Here is an 18,356-nt window from a genome sequence, read left to right as displayed (position 1 = left end):
CCCAACCTTTTTTCCAATCTCTTTTGGTTTTGTTTGGATCTCATTGGCTAAAGTAATGGCTGAAGAGATTGTGAATAAACAATATCGGATAAAAGTGATTTATTACCAGAGATATGATCAGAAGCCCCAGAGTCCATGACCCATGTTCCAAGAGTACTAGATTGCGACACACAAGCAAAAGAATTACCTGCAACAGACACATTAGGTTGTGCAACCGAAACTACTTGTGGAGAAGTTTGCTTATTTGCACGATACTGGAGGAACTCAGCAATGTGAGCATTATTAGATGGTTGATTAGGTTGAGCACCATATGCTACCGGTGTAGATGTCTGTTTACTTGCGCGATTTCGAATGAACTCATTATATTCCTTTAGAACAATAGGATCATAACTGGGTGGTGGACTATGCAAAATATAACATGTCACGAGTGTGTCCAGACTTGTGAGCATGACTACACTTGGATCGAGGTTTCCCAAAACGCCCTCCCCCTCGCCGATTCTCCATAGACTAATATGTATGCTTTTCTAAGTTTTGGGATGCGAGAATAGAGTCAACATTGGGTGATGAAATTACTTTGTGATTGGGAGGTGTCGCAAGGCGAAGGAGATGAGAGAATAATTCATCGATTATAGGGACTGTAGGGTTAGCTAAAATTTGATCACACGCAGAATCATGATCAGGAGAAGTCTAGCAAAGAGTAAGAACTAGAAAAAATGTTTGTCTGTAATATTGTTGTTTTTCCACATTTGTAGTAACTGGCATCAACATGTTGAATTCCTCCATGACTGCCTGTACCTTTCCCAAGTAAGTAGACATATCAGATTCTTGTTTCTTTAAGTTGGTCAATTGAGATATCACATCATAGAATTGAGATATGTCATTAGTGTATAAAGCATGAGCCTTTTCCCAAACTGTATAACACGTCTGGAATGGGCGAAGCAAGGGCATCAATTTGGAATCAATAGAATGCCATAGAAGACTACATAATTGAGCATCTACTTTCTTCCATTGTGCTTTTGGCTTTTGCATCTTCCTCACTAGTCTTTGCCTTTACATCTACCACATAAGTCTTGTTTGTTAAGTGATCTCGGACGCCTTAACCCTTGCACCACAACTCAACCGAGGAAGCCCAAGATAAATTGCTTGAACTTCCCAATAAAAGTTCAGAAGTGATTATAGGGATAGAACTTTCAATCCCCATATTTTTAGAACCAAAAACATCACCCAAAAGACATTATGCTTAATTTGTCTTGGAAACAACAAAAAAACTTGATTATTGAGATTTGATTGTCGGATAATTCAAATCTCAAAGAAAAAGTTGTTGGAAATAGCCTGAAATAGCCGGAACCCTAATTCCAGTAGTCAGATCTGGTTAAAAACAGTATGAGCATGGTCGGAATGGATGGACGACCCCAACTGCCAAAAAATTTCTCAAAAAATATTATCAGAAAATCCTCACGCGCCGGCGCGTGAGACAGATGTCGCCGAAAACTACCACCTCAATCGGCGCGTGGGGTGGTGTTTTCCGATGGTTTTGGCTGGGGTTTGGTCGCGGGATCTTTCCGAACCTCGTGGTGGTGTTGGTTTTCACACAACACCCATCGAAAGAAAAAAAAACTAAATCAGACCCAACAGTCACCGAAATTTGACAGACATATGGTGACTTGTTTGTTCTCACCAATGCTATCATATGAGAAATATATGAGAAAAATATTATTGAATTGTGTATCTAAATTGTTACATTGAGACTATTTATAGACGCCACATTTGAATTCTCTTCCAACTAGGATTCCTATTCTTATTTCTATTACTATTTCTATTCTAAACGGGAAATACTAATTTCTATTCTAACAAAAGGCATTCTTGACCCATGAAGTCTTGAGGAAGAAAAGAAAAATCATACTTCCGTCGTTCTCTTTATATGGGAAGACATGGGAAACCAACGACACAAATATGGTCCATGTTTCTCAACTTTTTAGAAGTGAAATGGACTTTGCCCGAACATACAACTGATTTACTTAGTTGTTGGATCAGGAGAGGAGGTAGCAAGAGACAAAAGACCTAGTGGAATTTGATTCCACATTGCATTTTGTGGACAGTGTGGAAGGAGAGGAATAGTAGGAATTTTGAAGATATGTCCGATTCCATTCACAAGGTTAAATGAAATTGCATTTTATCTTTATATTTTTTGGTGTAAAGAGATAGGATTAGAGGGTTCAAATCAACTTTTAGAATTCTTAGGATCCTTATAAGTAATATGCTTTGAATTCTTAGGATTTTTTTTCTGATTTTCTAAAGGTCCCCAACATATCCTTAATGTTGAAGAATCAATGTTTACCAATTCTCAAAAAAAAAAAAACAAGTCGAAATGAATTGTATTTTGACTTTATGTTTTTTGTGTAACCAGATATACTCTAATGATATTGTCTTTATCATTGTTGTCTTAGACTCATTACAAGGATAGCATAGTAGATTTTGAGTTCTTTTGTTAATATGGTTTCCGTACAACCCATGTACCGAGTTACAGAAATAGAAACGGTTACCTATGTCAAAAAAAAAAATCTTTCCATTTCTCTATGTATTAGTTTTCTTCTTGTTTTTCAGATTTTTTTCTTCAGATTTCCATTGCTAAATGTTCCTTTAGCCTTTTTTTTGTTGTTCTTTGAGTCGAGAGTCTCTCAAAAATAACTTACCTACCTTCTCAAGGCAGGGATTAGGTCGGTACACTCTATCCTCTCTAGACCCTACTTGTGAGATTACACTGAGTTTGTGTTGTACTATGATCAATTGCTCAATTGGAATCAGAAGGATGCTTTATAGATGTACATATATCCATACAACAAACACCCCATCTATCGTTGAATTAGGTCATAAAAAATGTGAGAGTGAGAAAAGCCTATGTTCAAATGGTGTCCCTATAAAAGTACGGAATTACCTTACACATTGGACTACTGTGTAGCTTACCAAACTATTTAATGTTCAATTAAGCATTAGAAAGATGCGAAATGGGTGAGGAAAGTTCTTTGGTTAAATAAACAATAAATAAGATATTCAACATTGTGCTTGCTATTGAGATATTCAGATGATGAAATCATGGGAAGAATGATGAGAGCATTGATATATCACTAGAGCAGATAACCAGTTTGGATTTATACAGATAGATCTACAAAGAGATTTTGTATTTGTTAAAAAGATAGAACTGAATATATAGGAAGTGGAAGAAGAATCTTCACATGATACTCATTGACTTAGAGAAAGCATATAATCAGTGGCGAGATCAAAATTCTCATTAAAGGGTTCAAAATATAAAGAAATAACACACGAAGAAGTTGAAGGGGGTTCAACATCTTTTATATATATACTTAAAAAATAATTTTAGCCTTGTATAAACATTATGATGCGCTACTTTGCTTTGCCCCTGCGTACAATAAAAAGGATTTCTTCTTTAAATACATCCTCTTTATAAAGGATATTTACAAAGAATCCATCACAAGTGCGAGAAAAGTGAAAAGAGATGAGAAACTTCTCATAACCATGGGTTTATACTAAGGATCATCCTTGAGAGCCCGTACACATTTAACCCAAATTATGGATGATCTAACTACTGATATACAAGATAGCTTTTCTTGGTGTATGTAACAAGTAGATGTTAAATGATGAAACTAGTGTGGCGATCGATCAACAACGTGAACTATGGAAAAATACTCTGTAGAATTGGGGTTTTAAGATAAGTAGAAGTAGGAAAAAATATGTGTAGTACAAGTTCAGTTGGCATAGTAATGAAATTGAGGTGAATCCAGACGAAATCATGGTGCCATGATGCAAACAATTCAGATATCTAGGTGAAATCTTTTAAGAAATTGGTGTAACAGGTGAAGATATTAATGCATACTAAAATGGAGATTCAACAAAAATGAGGAGTTACTGTGGGAGGAAGTTGCTACACTTACGTTAGTCTGGTATTCTCCAGAAGTTTTAGTTTGATCAGATATTTGTAGATCAATATATGTGAGATTCAGAAAATCGACGCTACTTTTGTCTCAAAGGACAATTATTGAAGTTATGGAATGAAATGGACCAAAAATTAAGCAGGGTGTATGCATACAATTCATATAATTGATCATCAACTAGTTTAGAACTGAAGTGTACTACCTGTTGAAGGAGGGTAAAGGTGCAACTCATCCCTCACCTTTGCATGGCCAGCTACCAACCAAAAGGTAAAGGGAAAAGAAAATAGACTTCTCAAGAAAAATACAAATTAAATTCCTTTGGGAGGGGGTGGGGGTGGGGGAGAAGATAATAACAACAATTCTTCGGTGCACTAGAATTGTATGAAAGAGAGTTGCATTGAAGTGGCAATATCTGTATATATATGAGTGAGCACTCTAGATAAGTAAAGTTATTGGTGACAGCTAAGAGCTTTGAGTATTTTGAAATGGATGACTATCGCATCGAAGAACTTAAATTGTTAGAGAGAGCATACCTTTAGTTACTTAAATATATTTTATCTCGGTGCAGTCCCCTCACATGTGGGCTTGATTTTGTTTTATGACATAAGCATGTGAATTATTATTTTTTTGATAGTGGGTGGCAGTGAGAAACTCTAAACTTCTGTCTGCTCTGAACTATGTTGAAACGTGCGATCAATCTCATCTAAAAACTGAAGCAGAATACAGTCGATTTACTAATTCTATTCTATCTCAACAAGCTCTAGTCTTCCAAATATTTTAGCTCTTCGAACTATTTTCACTTATGTTGTTTGTCATGCCAGAAGTATGATATAATTTTCTGTGCTTAATGTATCCCTTTTGCATATATACTATCTTCTCTTTTTGTGCCTGTGGACTTAACAAGGTCAATCTAGTTGATTGCAGTCTTCAGTACGGAGTAAACAATTCCATCAAATATTTTTAGGATCTTTCCAGTTCCTTTTTTCCTTAGGAGCTTTAATTTTCCTGTCAGGTTTTATCAGTTGGAGCAGAGCCACTACTTAGTCGCTTTGACCTGAATGGAGGTATTATTTCACAGATACCATGTGCTCCTCAGTCATTGTTTTCCATTTCTGCACATCCTTCAGGGGTAAGAGACTACTTTTTATTTAGTTTGCTGATAGTTTGCTGATACCGAACTCTTTTATATTTAGTGTGATATGCATTTTTTAGTTAGATTTGTAATTTTACATTTTATTGTATCAAAAACTAGAACTGCTATATACACCAAAACTGAAGTTGAATCGCCAATTGTGGCAGGAAGGCTAATTACAATGTTTAATTATCGTTATCGGTTATCATAACTCAAACAAAGTTCCACGTGTACATGATTTTCAGGTCACAGCAGTAGCTGGTTACGGAGGAATAGTGGATATTGTATCACAATTTGGTAGTCATTTGAGCACATTCCAGTGCCGAGGAGTTCAGAAGGGACTGCCAATGCAGCTAATTTAACTTGGGGACATTTTTAGATGAATCAGTCAAGACAGGAAACAATTGCCTGCAAAGAAACTTGTCAGTGAGATGTTATGGTTAAGGAAAACCAACTTTTTTTTCTGAAAAAAACTTGGTCACCATTTACTTGCAGCAAGCTATATGAGTTTCACTCTAAAAAAAGAACGAAATTTTGCCGTGTATCATCAGCTTGGGGAGGAATTACAACTAACAAATACTATTAGTTATTGTTATTGAAGTGAGGTGTACATATGAATATCTGATGAAAGTACTACTGTGAAGTAACTATTGTCAGCAAAAATGAAACATTACATTCTTAAGTCCAAAATAAGTGTGGATTAAGGTTTTTAGGACACCCATTAAGATGAGAAAAATCATATATCTCATAAACTGTGATTTATCTTCCAGTTTCGTAAAGCAACACTTTGGTCCAAAGTGGTGAAAAAAACTGGATGACCATTTATTTCTTCATATTACTGTAAGAACATATAACTAACATTAGAAGAGGTTATTCATCGAATTGGTGAATCTATACTTATGAGTTCGTCAAGTTTATCATCTTGGTAGATAAATTTCTGGAATTTGGACATTGTAGAGAGTCAAAAATTGAGCACTTCGAGTATTGAGAACAGAGATGCAAATTATGATTAGTCGGGTCAGTGAGTTATAAATTCTGATGATTAAATATAAAGAAAGAGCTTGAGCCCCTTTGCCGTGGAGGAACACCACATTAAAGATGTGCTTAGACAAATTTGTTTAGGCATGATTATACTTCCCATTCTTTTTTTTTCAAACACGATATCTAGTTTTTAAATAAACTTAACACACTTAAATATTTAGTGAAACTGGATGGGCAAGCCCGTGCGATGCACGAGCCCAACATAATACTTTGGTTATCAAAATATAGGTAAAGTTTTCGGTAGAAAGTTAGTGAATGCCGATTGAGAACATTATTATTTTATTATTGTCATTAATTGAATCATGACGACATATACAAATTAAAAGTGTTTTAGGTACCTTACGCTATAGTTACAAACTTGAAATCGTAGAAACATAAAATATTTTCAAAGTTGATGCAAGCTCATTTCCAGGACGCCTACCTAATGGAGACCTCAGCGACCCGTGAGGTTTCAAAGCAGGCTTCAAACATCAAGTTAATAAGCAGCACTTACGATTTACATCCAATTATCTATTTTGGATTCCTTTTGCTCGGCAGGACTCTTTCAGAACTCCTTTTCAGTTTCCTTCCATCCTGCAATCTTTTCTCTACAACTTCCCTTAAAAATCACACAAAAAATTCTCAGCCATAGATATTTAAAAAAGTATTACTCGATACTGTAATATGCTACGATATCCTTTTTCTTGTTGCTGATTTAGAAATAAGAGAGAAATGTATATAAGCCTCGAATATCTATTTATATATGAGGGGAAAAAAAAACATCAAATGCACGCCTTGAGAATTAAAATGAATTGCTTTCTCAGAATTTATGGAATCTCTTTCTTGGAAGGATAAGAATAATTTACTCTGCGACTGATATCTTCATTTGTTTATTCAGTTTAGAAAATTGATTTAGATGACTTACACAATCAACAGGCTTATGTGGAGATATCAGTCATTTGTTTATTCAGTTTAGAAAATTGATTTAGATGACTTACACAATCAACAGGCTTATGTGGAGCAACCCCACCAACTAAAACCGTGAATGACCTAAACTAGAGAACAAACATATTTTTCATTCAAGTAAAATGTATATCGATATACTTCTTAAACAAATATATAGAAAGGCTTGATAACGTCCTTCCTACTAAAAAAATAAGAACGACAGGTTTATATCAATTTAATTATTTTTCCACTGCCTTTTTTTTAAACAATAAGGAAAGCGAACAATTATTTGTATCACAAGTTTAAGTGTTCAAAACCATGTGACTTGCTGATTGGATCTGAATCTGCTATATAGTTATCTAAGATATTTCTTTTTCATACTTCCCTACAGAGACACAAACATTTGCTAACATATTCATGAAATATCAAAGTTAGCTTCACCCTTTTTTTCTTTTTAAGTAACTATGTTAGTTAGCATTATTATGAAGCTAAGAACTTCTTGCAAATGGATGTTTCTCAAGTAACAGAAAATTATACTACACTATTCGAATGGAATTCAAAGGCTGAAGATGGATTTGAATAATAGTAAAGATCTGCTTCAGAAAGGAAAGCTGTCTACTTATGTACAAAAGGAAAAATCTTAAACCTCGATCATACATATTTAGATGGTAACATTATCTTTTCTTTCCCTAATAATAAATGAAAAAGAAAGAAAAAAATGTATAAAACATACATGGAAATAGATAACTAAGACTTTCCAAATCTAAGAAGAAGAATAAAAATAAAAATTTAATTTTTACCACAACTACACTAATGGTGTTCCGACCATCGATTCCTCTGCTAGTCTGCTATTGTCTTTTTACAGCAGATTTAGTTTTGTTTCTTATTTAGTGTGTAAAGTTGGATGTAGATGTCACGCCCCAAGATACCCTCGAGACGCGGACACGGAACCTAGGACCACAAGTAATCCCAAGCTAACCCTGCTGGCATGATCATGAGCATACTAAAGAATAATAAACTGATGTGGAAGCTATATCATAATTTAGTCTGAAAAAATGAAGAATACCCATATTCTATAGCTGAGATATTTGAAAACAATGAGTTTAATACAAAACAAATATTAACTCAATACTAAGTTGAATCTAACTATGTCTGAAAATAGCCTCTAAACTGGATTAGAAATATTGGGACAAGCCCCAGCTAAATCTAGCAAAAACTGAAACTAAGTGACTAAAGACTGAAATGAAACTCATAACTGTTGTCCTCGGAGAATGAGGACTCACCACTGAATCTGCTGAACTGGAGATCGGAAATCGATCTATGCGTGCTCTGGATGCTGAGAACCTGAACCTACATCACGAGAAGATGTAGCGCACGTATGCGTCAGTACTTGAAAGGTACTGAGCATGTAGGATAGAGTAAAGCTAAAATAAAACATAACTGAACAAACAAAACTGAATTCTGAGCTAACTGGATGCAATGACCAATTTATAACGTACTGAAACTGAATACTGAACATACTGATAAATGGTCAATACAGAGAGTTTGATTGATCTGTGGGAGCTACTAATAACCGATAATAAAACCACATGAGCTAAATGTGGAGTCCGATGTATACGCCCCATTGAAAGGACCCAATATACCCTGCCAAAGGTATAAAGACATGCTGGAGTGATCACTAAACTGATTGCCCACAAAGGGACTTACAACCAACTTGGCTAGTAGTATTGGGACTAATCAGGCACGCTGAACCCTAGTCCAACTCAGTATTATGCTACTCCCAATAAATTCTGTAAATTAATTGATTATGTCTGAGTTTCTGTAAATACTGGATAGCTCGAAATTGAACATGCAAACTTAAAATGCACCAATTAATCTGGTAATTATGCATATATAACTGAGGCATGTATATCTGAAGTGTCTGAAATATCGGACGTAGCATGTGTAATTCAAGAACTAAAGAAATACATAGCTAGGGTTCTGAAATTCATGTGATAATCAGAGTAATAACATGATAATCTGATTTGGAACATATATTTAACTAAATCATGAAGTTCTATCAAAGTTCTAGAAACCCTAGGTTTAATCATGATAAGAGAATCAAGAATCTGATTGAAAACTAGGGACCCAATGGGTGAAAAGAACCCACTAGTGAAATTCCACATAACTGGTGATGAAATCCATGGAAAAATACTTAAGTTTCGGGTCTGGAACTATTGGAGCTTGTGCCGTTCTTAAACTAAAGTTCTTGAGTTTTTTCTCCTCTCTTGCTTCAAAATTTCTAGGTTTTGATATAATGATTTGACTTGAATATATTTTAATGATGTTTCTAGGCTTAAACTGACCAAAATCTGATGATTTAGTGTCAAAACGACGTAACTTAGGGTTTAAACGGTGTGAAAAAGGTCAAACAGACCCCTGGAAAAGTTGTTGTCGGGCCAAATGACGGCCAAGACTGACGGTCCGTCGTTTGCCCGACGCTCCGTCGTTGGGACCGTCGTTCGAGCCTGCTCGACAAGCCTTTACTAAAATAGACATAACTTTTTACTCGGAGGTCTGATTTTATCAAGGTCGGTGGTTATGGAAAGGTAATTCAATTATCTATCTTTGGGCAGGTCATGAGATACCTAATTTATTTTGTGCTAAGAGTTATGACCATTTGAAGTTGACCCAACTGTATTTCCCCTTAAGTGTCTGCAAATTTTCCACCCACGGACTGTGCAGGTCATCCGTAGATCTTGTCAGAGAGTGGATGAATGGGGGTCTCGATCGACGGTCATGGACTAGGGATCGTCGTCTGACCTATGGACCATCGGTCCGTCCGTTGATCAAGACTTAGCCAATTTTTCTAGCTGATTGGGAGTTTCTGATCCCTTCGACGTTTGTGCAGGACGGACCGTCGATGCCACCGTTGGTTGCACGCAATTTTTTTTGAAAAAAATAATTTTTAATCTATTTTAGCTATGGGATGTTACAGTAGGTTTCTTTGGGCCCATGTCTTTTGTTTTATGTCCAATTTTATATTCTAAAAGAGCAATGCCCGATTAAACTTTTTAAAAAACCTATATTGTAGTAATCAGGAGTTGTACACAAATAACACTAAAGTGACCAACACTGTAGCGAAATTTTTCTATCCTCTACCCCTTCCCCTCTTAGCTAGCTCCTAAACTAGTGTGGTCATTGGTAAGTCTCTTTATGTGTCCATCATCCTACATTAACTTTCAAATGTTAGACGATTAAGTACAGTAGAATGATCAGATATCTAAAATGACATTTTCATACTGAATCCTCTTATATTTTTCATTGAATGTCCTTAAAGAGATGTCATTTTATTTTGTGTTCAGCCTAAACCTTCGGTTAGATTTAAGCATTTCTAATGTTATATAACCGCACGTCCTTATCTATTCTTATATTATGACTTTCATCTAGCAAGCATGTCAATCTAAGAGGCTCAACTTTCACTCACATGCATGTAGTTTTATCAGACTGCAATTGTACTACAGAACTTGCCTATAAATCTTATAAATATCTTCTTATTAAACAATTCTTATAACCAACCTCCGATTAAGTCATCCTACGCTAAAATTCATGTGCTACATCTTCAGCTATTTGCACCAATATGCCTAGAATCCAAATTGTTTGTATCTTGGCCTAGAAATTCATGTCTAATACCAATTCAACTTCAGTCTTCTAAAGGGGCCTTGAAGTTTGTCTAATCCAAACAAATAATGTAGTTGACCATGAATTCAGGTCTTACTTTGTAAATACCAGAATATGGGCATTGTTTTAGGTAAGTTGATAGAAATGTTCTACGAAGTATGTGTTTGCTAGAATAAAGTTGCCCTTCCATCAATCAATTGATCATGAAACAACTCACCAAGAGTTTATAAAATCGGCTCAAATGCAATGCCCTCGTCTGGATTAAGTCAAACCCTTGTTACAAGTTTAACTTGCAACTTGACGATGATAATAACACTGAAATTAGTAAATCGCTACTCCTTTAGCGTTTCCAATTAACAAAAGAATTATCAATTGGAACAAAATTAGAGTACTCCCCATCTCGCTGAAATTCAAACTCTAACACAGGAACCGTACTACCCAGTTTATAATCTTAAGTGTTGCCAATCTGTGTTAAGAAAATCAGAAATTACTGGTTGTAATAAATCATTCAGAAACACGAAGTAACTAAGATTTTTAGAACCAGTAAATAAGATGAACAGAAATTTATTTGTAAAAAATAATTTAATCTGTAAAACTTACCAGAATGTTGAATACTCTTTTATTTCTCTTTTTAGGAAGAAAATCAAGTCCACTGAATTCACAGTGTCCCCTTAAGGAAATTATTCCCCTCTAGTATCCGAGGTTAGATTTGGAATATAACCTCCCAGGGTAAAATGATCTTAATCAGTAGAGTGTAGATACCAAAAACTCTACTGTCAGCGAATCAATCCACAGCAGGAAAGTACACGAAGAAATATATGTTTTTTTAAGAAGAAGGAAGATCAGAAAATTCGTTTTTAAATATTCTGAATACTGAATGGTATTTATAGGCAAGAATAATATATTCTGAAAGGTTGCTACCTTTCAGAATTGACACGACCATTAATGAAAGGTTGCAAACTTTCAAATGGTATTGACTATTCCTGAAAGTTGCAACCTTTCAGAACAGTCATGGCGGGAAATTTTGAATATAACGAAATTTAAAACGGGTCACTCGCGCGGATCCGAGTCGGGTCGGGTTAACTAAAAAGTTGAAAATATTTCGGTTAAATTCTGTTATCAACTGATTTATTGAAAATAATTTTTGGCCATTTAAATTAATTAACAAATAATTAAAAATAAATTTTGTCCAAAAAATTATCTCTTGATCGATCATTTGCCAAAGCCAAAGCCAAAGCCGAAGCCGAAGCGAGCGAGCGACGACGACGACGGCGCGAAAGGGGTCCCTCTTTCCAACCCTTTTAACAATTAATAGGAGTGTTTATTTATTTAAAATATCCTATTTTCATTTCCATTACCGATGAGGGACTATTGCCTTTTTCAATAAAGCATTAGAGGACTTTTCAAGTTCCCAACCTTTCAAGTTCTAAACTTTTCAAATTCCTCTCATTCCCTCTATTTCCCATCAATTCTTGCTACATACCTAACAATCCCCCACATTGATGGGGAATAGTTATAACATAGGAATGCATGGACAATTGTGTACTTTACAAGCAAGGATTAATTGCATCTGGATAAGTAGGTTTCCCCTTGGACTTTTCGTAGTGAACATATGTCGGATATACTCGGTCAATCGGTAGATGTGATATCTTTGAACTGTCGAACTTTGGTGTATACCTAGACAACCATATGTCACACAATTAACCCTTTACTGTTTATGATTCTTACGGTTGTGTTCGTTTCAGCCATGAACACCTCCTGGTTTCATGAGTGTATAGAGAATAGGCTTTTGACATAAAATTCTCTTTGAAGCGACTTCCACTTCACACTAACATAGGTGATTTCTAACCGTGTCATCTCGTAGATACACTATTTGGTCAAATCTACCAAACTTAGCAAATCATTAAAAACTTTAAGCTTTATTACCTCATTAACAAGCCTTAAAGTTTTAACCTTTTCCTGAACATTGTCTTCATCATGAGAATGGATTGAGTTAGTTGACAATGTCGAACCGTCAGCCACAACTTTGTTTTTCTCCTTGAATCTAGCTCTTGGGATCTCCAGTCTGCTAGATAGAGTTACTGTCATGCTGACTTGTCCTAAGCCGTAAACCCATTCCCTTAGATGATCTTTCAACTGCCTCTCTCACTAGGCCTTTCGTTAGTGGATCTGACACATTATCGCTTGACTTTACATAGTTAATTGTGATAATTCCACTAGAGAGCAGTTGTCTTATGGTGTTATGTCTACGTCGTATATGACGAGACTTCCCATTGTACATAACGCTCTCTGCCCTACCTATTGCTGCTTGACTATGGCAATGTATGCAAATTGGTCCAACAGGTTTGGGCCAGAATGGAATATCCTCTAGGAAATTCTGGAGCCATTCCGCTTCTTCACAAGCCTTATCCAAAGCAATGAATTCAAATTCCATTGTGGAGCGAGCAATACATGTCTGTTTGGAAGATTTCCAAGAGACAGCTCCTCCGCCAATTATGAATACATAACCACTCGTGGATTTTACATCATTTGACCCGGTGATCCAATTTGCATCACTATATCCTTCAATCATAGCAGGATATTTATTATAATGCAAAGCATAATGTTGTGTCCATTTTAGATAACCCAACACACGTTTCATAGCCATCCAGTGAGTTTGATTCGGATTACTAGTGTACCGACTCAGTTTACTAATAGCACATGCTATATCTGGTCGCGTGCAATTCATAATATACATCAAACTTTCCAACACTCTGGCATATTCCAATTGAGAGTCACTTTGACCTTCATTCTTTTTAAATGTACAACTTAAATCAATTGGAGTTTTGACTACATTGAAATTCAAGTAATTGAACTTATCCAATACTTTTTCAATATAATGAGATTGAGATAATGCTAGTCCCTGGGGAGTTTTGATAATCCTGACCCCTAAGATCAAATCAGCAACTCCTAAGTCTTTCATATCGAACTTGCTCGACAACATGCGCTTAGTAGCATTTATATCGTCAATTTCTTTACTCATTATTAACATGTCATCAACATACAAATAAACAATGACTTCATGATTCATAACATTTTTAATGTAAACACATTTATCACATTCGTTAATCTTGAATCCATTTGCCAACATTATTTGATCAAATTTAGCATGCCATTGTTTGGGTGCTTGTTTGAGTCCATAAAGTGACTTCACAAGTTTGCACACTTTCTTTTCTTTACCAGGAACTATAAACCCTTCAGGTTGTTCCATGTAAATTTCTTCCTCTAACTCTCCATTTAAGAAGGCTGTCTTTACATCCATTTGGTGGATTTTAAGATCATGCACTACTGCTAGTGCTATTAACATCCTAATTGATGTTATCCTTGTTACTGGAGAATATGTATCAAAGTAGTCCAGACCTTCCTTTTGTCTGTACCCTTTGACTACCAGTCTAGCCTTATATTTGTCAATAGTCCCATCAGGTTTCATTTTCCTTTTAAAGATCCATTTTGATCATAAAGGTTTATTTCCTGGAGGAAGATCAGTCAATTCCCAAGTGTGATTGCTTAAAATTGATTCAATCTCACTATTGACTGCTTCTTTCCAATAAGTTGACTCTGACGAAGACATAGCTGCTTTAAATGTTTGAGGTTCATTTTCAAGCAATAGTGCTACAAAATCTGGTCCGAAAGAAATAGATTTTCGTTGTCGAGTACTTCACCTAGGTTCCTCACTAGTTAGAATATTTTCCATTGATTCTTCTCGTGGTCATTTAGGTCTTTCACTTGTTGACTCACTTTCAGTTTTATACGGATAAATGTTTTCAAAAAACTCTGCATTATCTGATTCAATTATCGTATTAACATGAATCTCAGGATTATCAGATTTGTGAACCAAAAATCGACAGGCTTTACTATTCACATCATACCCAATAAAGACACAATCTATTGTTTTGGGTCCAATTTTAACCCTCTTAGGTAAAGGAACCTCTACCTTGGCTAAACACCCCCACACTTTGAAATATTTCAAGTTGGGTTTTCTTCCTTTCCACAACTCATATGGAATTGATTGTGTTTTTCGATGGGGTACTCTATTGAGTATTTTATTAGCTGTAAGGATAGCTTCCCCCCAAAGATTTCGCGCTGAACCAGAATTGATCATTAAGACATTCATCATTTCCTTTAATGTTCTGTTCTTCCGTTCTGCCAAACCATTTGACTGTGGTGTATAAGGTGCAGTAGTTTGATGAATAATACCATATTCCAAACATATCTCTGCAAAAGGAGATTCATATTCTCCACCCCTATCACTCCGAATCATTTTTATCTATAGATTCAATTGGTTTTCCACTTCATTTTTGTATTGCTTAAATGCATCAATTGCTTCATCCTTACTATTAAGCAAATATACATAACAAAATCGAGTGCAGTCATCAATAAAAGTTATAAAGTACTTTTTCCCACCACGAGATGGTGTTGACTTCATATCGCATATATCTGTGTGAATTAAGTCTAAAGTTTTAGAATTTCTTTCAACTGACTTGTAAGGATGTTTAACAAACTTACTTTCCACACAAATTTCACATTTCGACTTATCGCATTTAAAATCAGGCAATACTTCTAGATTAACCAATTTTCGCAAGGCTTTGTAATTTACATGTCCCAAACGGGCATGCCATAAATCACTTAACTCCAATAAGTAAACAGAAGCAAAATTTTTATTGATACTGTCAATAACCATTACATTTAGTTTGAAAAGACCCTCATTGAGGTAGCCCTTTCCTATAAACATTTCATTCTTACTTATTACAGCTTTATCACTAACTAGGACACACTTAAACCCGTTCTTAACGAGTAGTGCAGCAGAAACTAAATTCTTCCTAATAGTAGGGACATGCAGAACATTGTTTAAAGTCAACACTTTGCCGGATGTCATTTTCAACATTACTTTCTCAGTTCCTGCAATCCTTGCTGTTGCTGTGTTTCCCATGAATAAATCTTCATCGTACTCAGCAGGAGTGTACGTTGCAAATGCTTCTTTTGCAGAGCAAATATGTCTAGTAGCACCTGAGTCGAGAAACCACTCCTTGGGATTTCCAACTAAGTTACATTCTGATATCATTGCACACAAGTCAACTGCATCTTCCATCTTTTCCACGATGTTTGCTTGACTTTTGCCTTTGCCTTTGTTTTTGTCCTTTCTTGGAGCATGACAATCAGAAGATCTATGACCAGCCTTGCCACAATTATAACAGTTGCCTTTGAATTTCTTCTTGGCCTGTTCTGACTTCTGCCCGTTGGACTTCTTTCTCTTTTTGTCTTTGGTAGGAGCTTCTTCAACAATATTAACTCCAATGATTGTTGAACTCTTACGCGACTTCTTTTCGGTATTTATGTTATCTTCCTCAATCTTGAGACGAATCACAAGATCTTCAAGCTTCATTTCTTTACGCTTGTGCTTTAGATAATTCTTGAAATCATTCCACGAAGGAGGCAACTTCTCGATCATTGCAGCCACTTGAAAAGCTTCATTTACTACCATATCTTCAGCAATCAGATCATGGAGAATAAATTGAAGTTCCTGCACTTGTGATCCAACAGTTTTACTATCTACCATTTTATAGTCTAAAAACTTTGCGACCACAAATTTTTTCAAGCATGCATCTTCTGTCTTATATTTCTTCTCAAGTGCATTCCACAACTCTTTTGAAGTTGTTATTGCACTATAGACATTATATAAGTCATCCTCTAAAGCACTCAAAATGTAACCTTTACATAGGAAGTCTGACTGTTTCCATGCTTCAACAATCATAAATTTTTCCCTGTCTGGCATATCATCAGCAGGTACTGGAGTATCTTCACTTGTAAATTTCTGCAGACCAAGATTGGTAAGCCAGAAAAATACTCGTTGCTGCCATCCTTTGAAATTCACCCCTGTGAATTTACCCGGTTTCTCTGCTTGTGATACAAGAGTTCGGATTGGTGCAGCAACAGCCACTGTAACACTAGTGTTTTCCATTTCCGATAAACAAAATTGATACAATATAAGTAAGCAATAAATTATAATTGCAGACTTAAAGGAGTATAAAATCACAAAGATTTTTATCTCCACCAGAAACACAGATTTATATTTAATTTCCTTAAGATTGTTGTCAATCTGTGTTAAGAAAATCAGAAATTACTGGTTGTAATAAATCATTCAGAAACACGAAGTAACTGAGATTTTTAGAACCAGTAAATAAGATGAACAAAAATTTATTTGTAAAAAATAATTTAATCTGTAAAACTTACCAGAATGTTGAATACTCTTTTATTTCTCTTTTTAGGAAGAAAATCAAGTCCACTGAATTCACAGTGTTCCCTTAAGGAAATTATTCCTCTCTAGTATCCGAGGTTTGATTTGGAATATAACCTCTCAGGGTAAAATGATCTTAATCAGTAGAGTGTAGATACCAAAAACTCTACTGTCAGCGAATCAATCCATAGCAGGAAAGTACACGAAGAAATATATGTGTTTTAAGAAGAAGGAAGATCAGAGAATTCGTTTTTAAATATTCTGAATACTGAATGGTATTTATAGGCAGGAATAATATATTTTGAAAGGTTGCTACCCTTTCAGAATTGACACGACCATTAATGAAAGGTTGCAAACTTTCAAATGGTATTGACTGTTCCTGAAAGTTGCAACCTTTCAGAACAGTCATGGCGGGAAATTTTTAATATAACGGAATTTAAAACGGGTCACTCGCGCGGATCACAGTCGGGTCGGGTTAACTAAAAAGTTGAAAACATTTCGGTTAAATTCTGTTATCAACTGATTTATTGAAAAATAATTTTTGGCCATTTAAATTAATTAATAAATAATTAAAAATAAATTTTGTCTAAAAAATTATCTCTCGATCGATCATTTGCCGAAGCCGAAGCGAGCGACGACGGCGGCGCGAGGGGGGTCCCTCTTTCCAACCCTTTTAACAATTAATAGGAGTGTTTATTTATTTAAAATCTCCTATTTTCATTTCCATTACCGATGAGGGACTATTGTCTTTTTCAATAAAGCATTAGAGGACTTTTCAAGTTTCCAACCTTTCAAGTTCTAAACTTTTCAAATTCCTCTCCTTCCCTCTATTTCCCATCAATTCTTGCTACATACCCAACATTAAGAAACTAAATAAAAAGATACTTGTAACGACATTTTCATGTAGTGTTTATGCAAAGTTATATTCCTTTCTTATAGTGGTCAAAGTGATTACATTACAAGCAAATTTTGAATGACAACAACAACAAAGAGAAAGATCTTCGGAGTTTTACAAAGATCATCCAATAAGAATATCTATAAAATGTATCTAGTGTTTTGCAAATTCATTTAATAAAAGTTCGTAAAAATATAAACAATCCCATAGCTCAAGGACACAAATCAAGCATTAAATATATCTAATACACAGGATAGGAACCTCTCCATTCATTGCTAGCTTCTCATTATGGAGTGAGACTTCACAAAGTGAAATAAATACTTAGTTCGTGTCTTGCAACTTCAGAAGACAAAGCATACATGAAAGAACGTATAGTTTTGAGTGTCATTTTTATAATTATTATTTGTGAGGAATCACCCCAAGTATTACATCACGTGGAGAAAGGCATACCTCATTCGAAAAGTAAATTTCATTGCATAA

General features: G+C 35.3%; 1 protein-coding gene across 3 annotated transcripts in view; it reads left to right on the top strand.

Annotated features, from left to right (window-relative positions):
* Nucleotides 1-5,772, top strand: part of LOC101264535 (THO complex subunit 6) — a 30,925-nt gene extending 25,153 nt beyond the window's left edge. For 2 of the 3 annotated variants that reach the window (XM_019214973.3, XM_010325741.4), the window contains 2 exons: nt 4,963-5,079; nt 5,328-5,772. In XM_019214973.3, the coding sequence (XP_019070518.1) occupies nt 4,963-5,079; nt 5,328-5,444 (234 nt within the window). In that variant the 3' untranslated portion in view covers nt 5,445-5,772. The remainder of the gene's footprint in view (nt 1-4,962; nt 5,080-5,327) is intronic. The other variant, XM_010325742.4, reaches the window with a different exon arrangement.
* The last annotated feature ends 12,584 nt before the right edge of the window (nt 5,773-18,356 follow it).

This window comes from Solanum lycopersicum, chromosome 7, assembly GCF_036512215.1.
Source record: "Solanum lycopersicum chromosome 7, SLM_r2.1".
NCBI classification, from domain to species: Eukaryota; Viridiplantae; Streptophyta; class Magnoliopsida; order Solanales; family Solanaceae; genus Solanum; species Solanum lycopersicum.
Note: the sequence above shows the minus strand (reverse complement) of the source record. Positions and strands in the feature narration are given on the sequence as shown.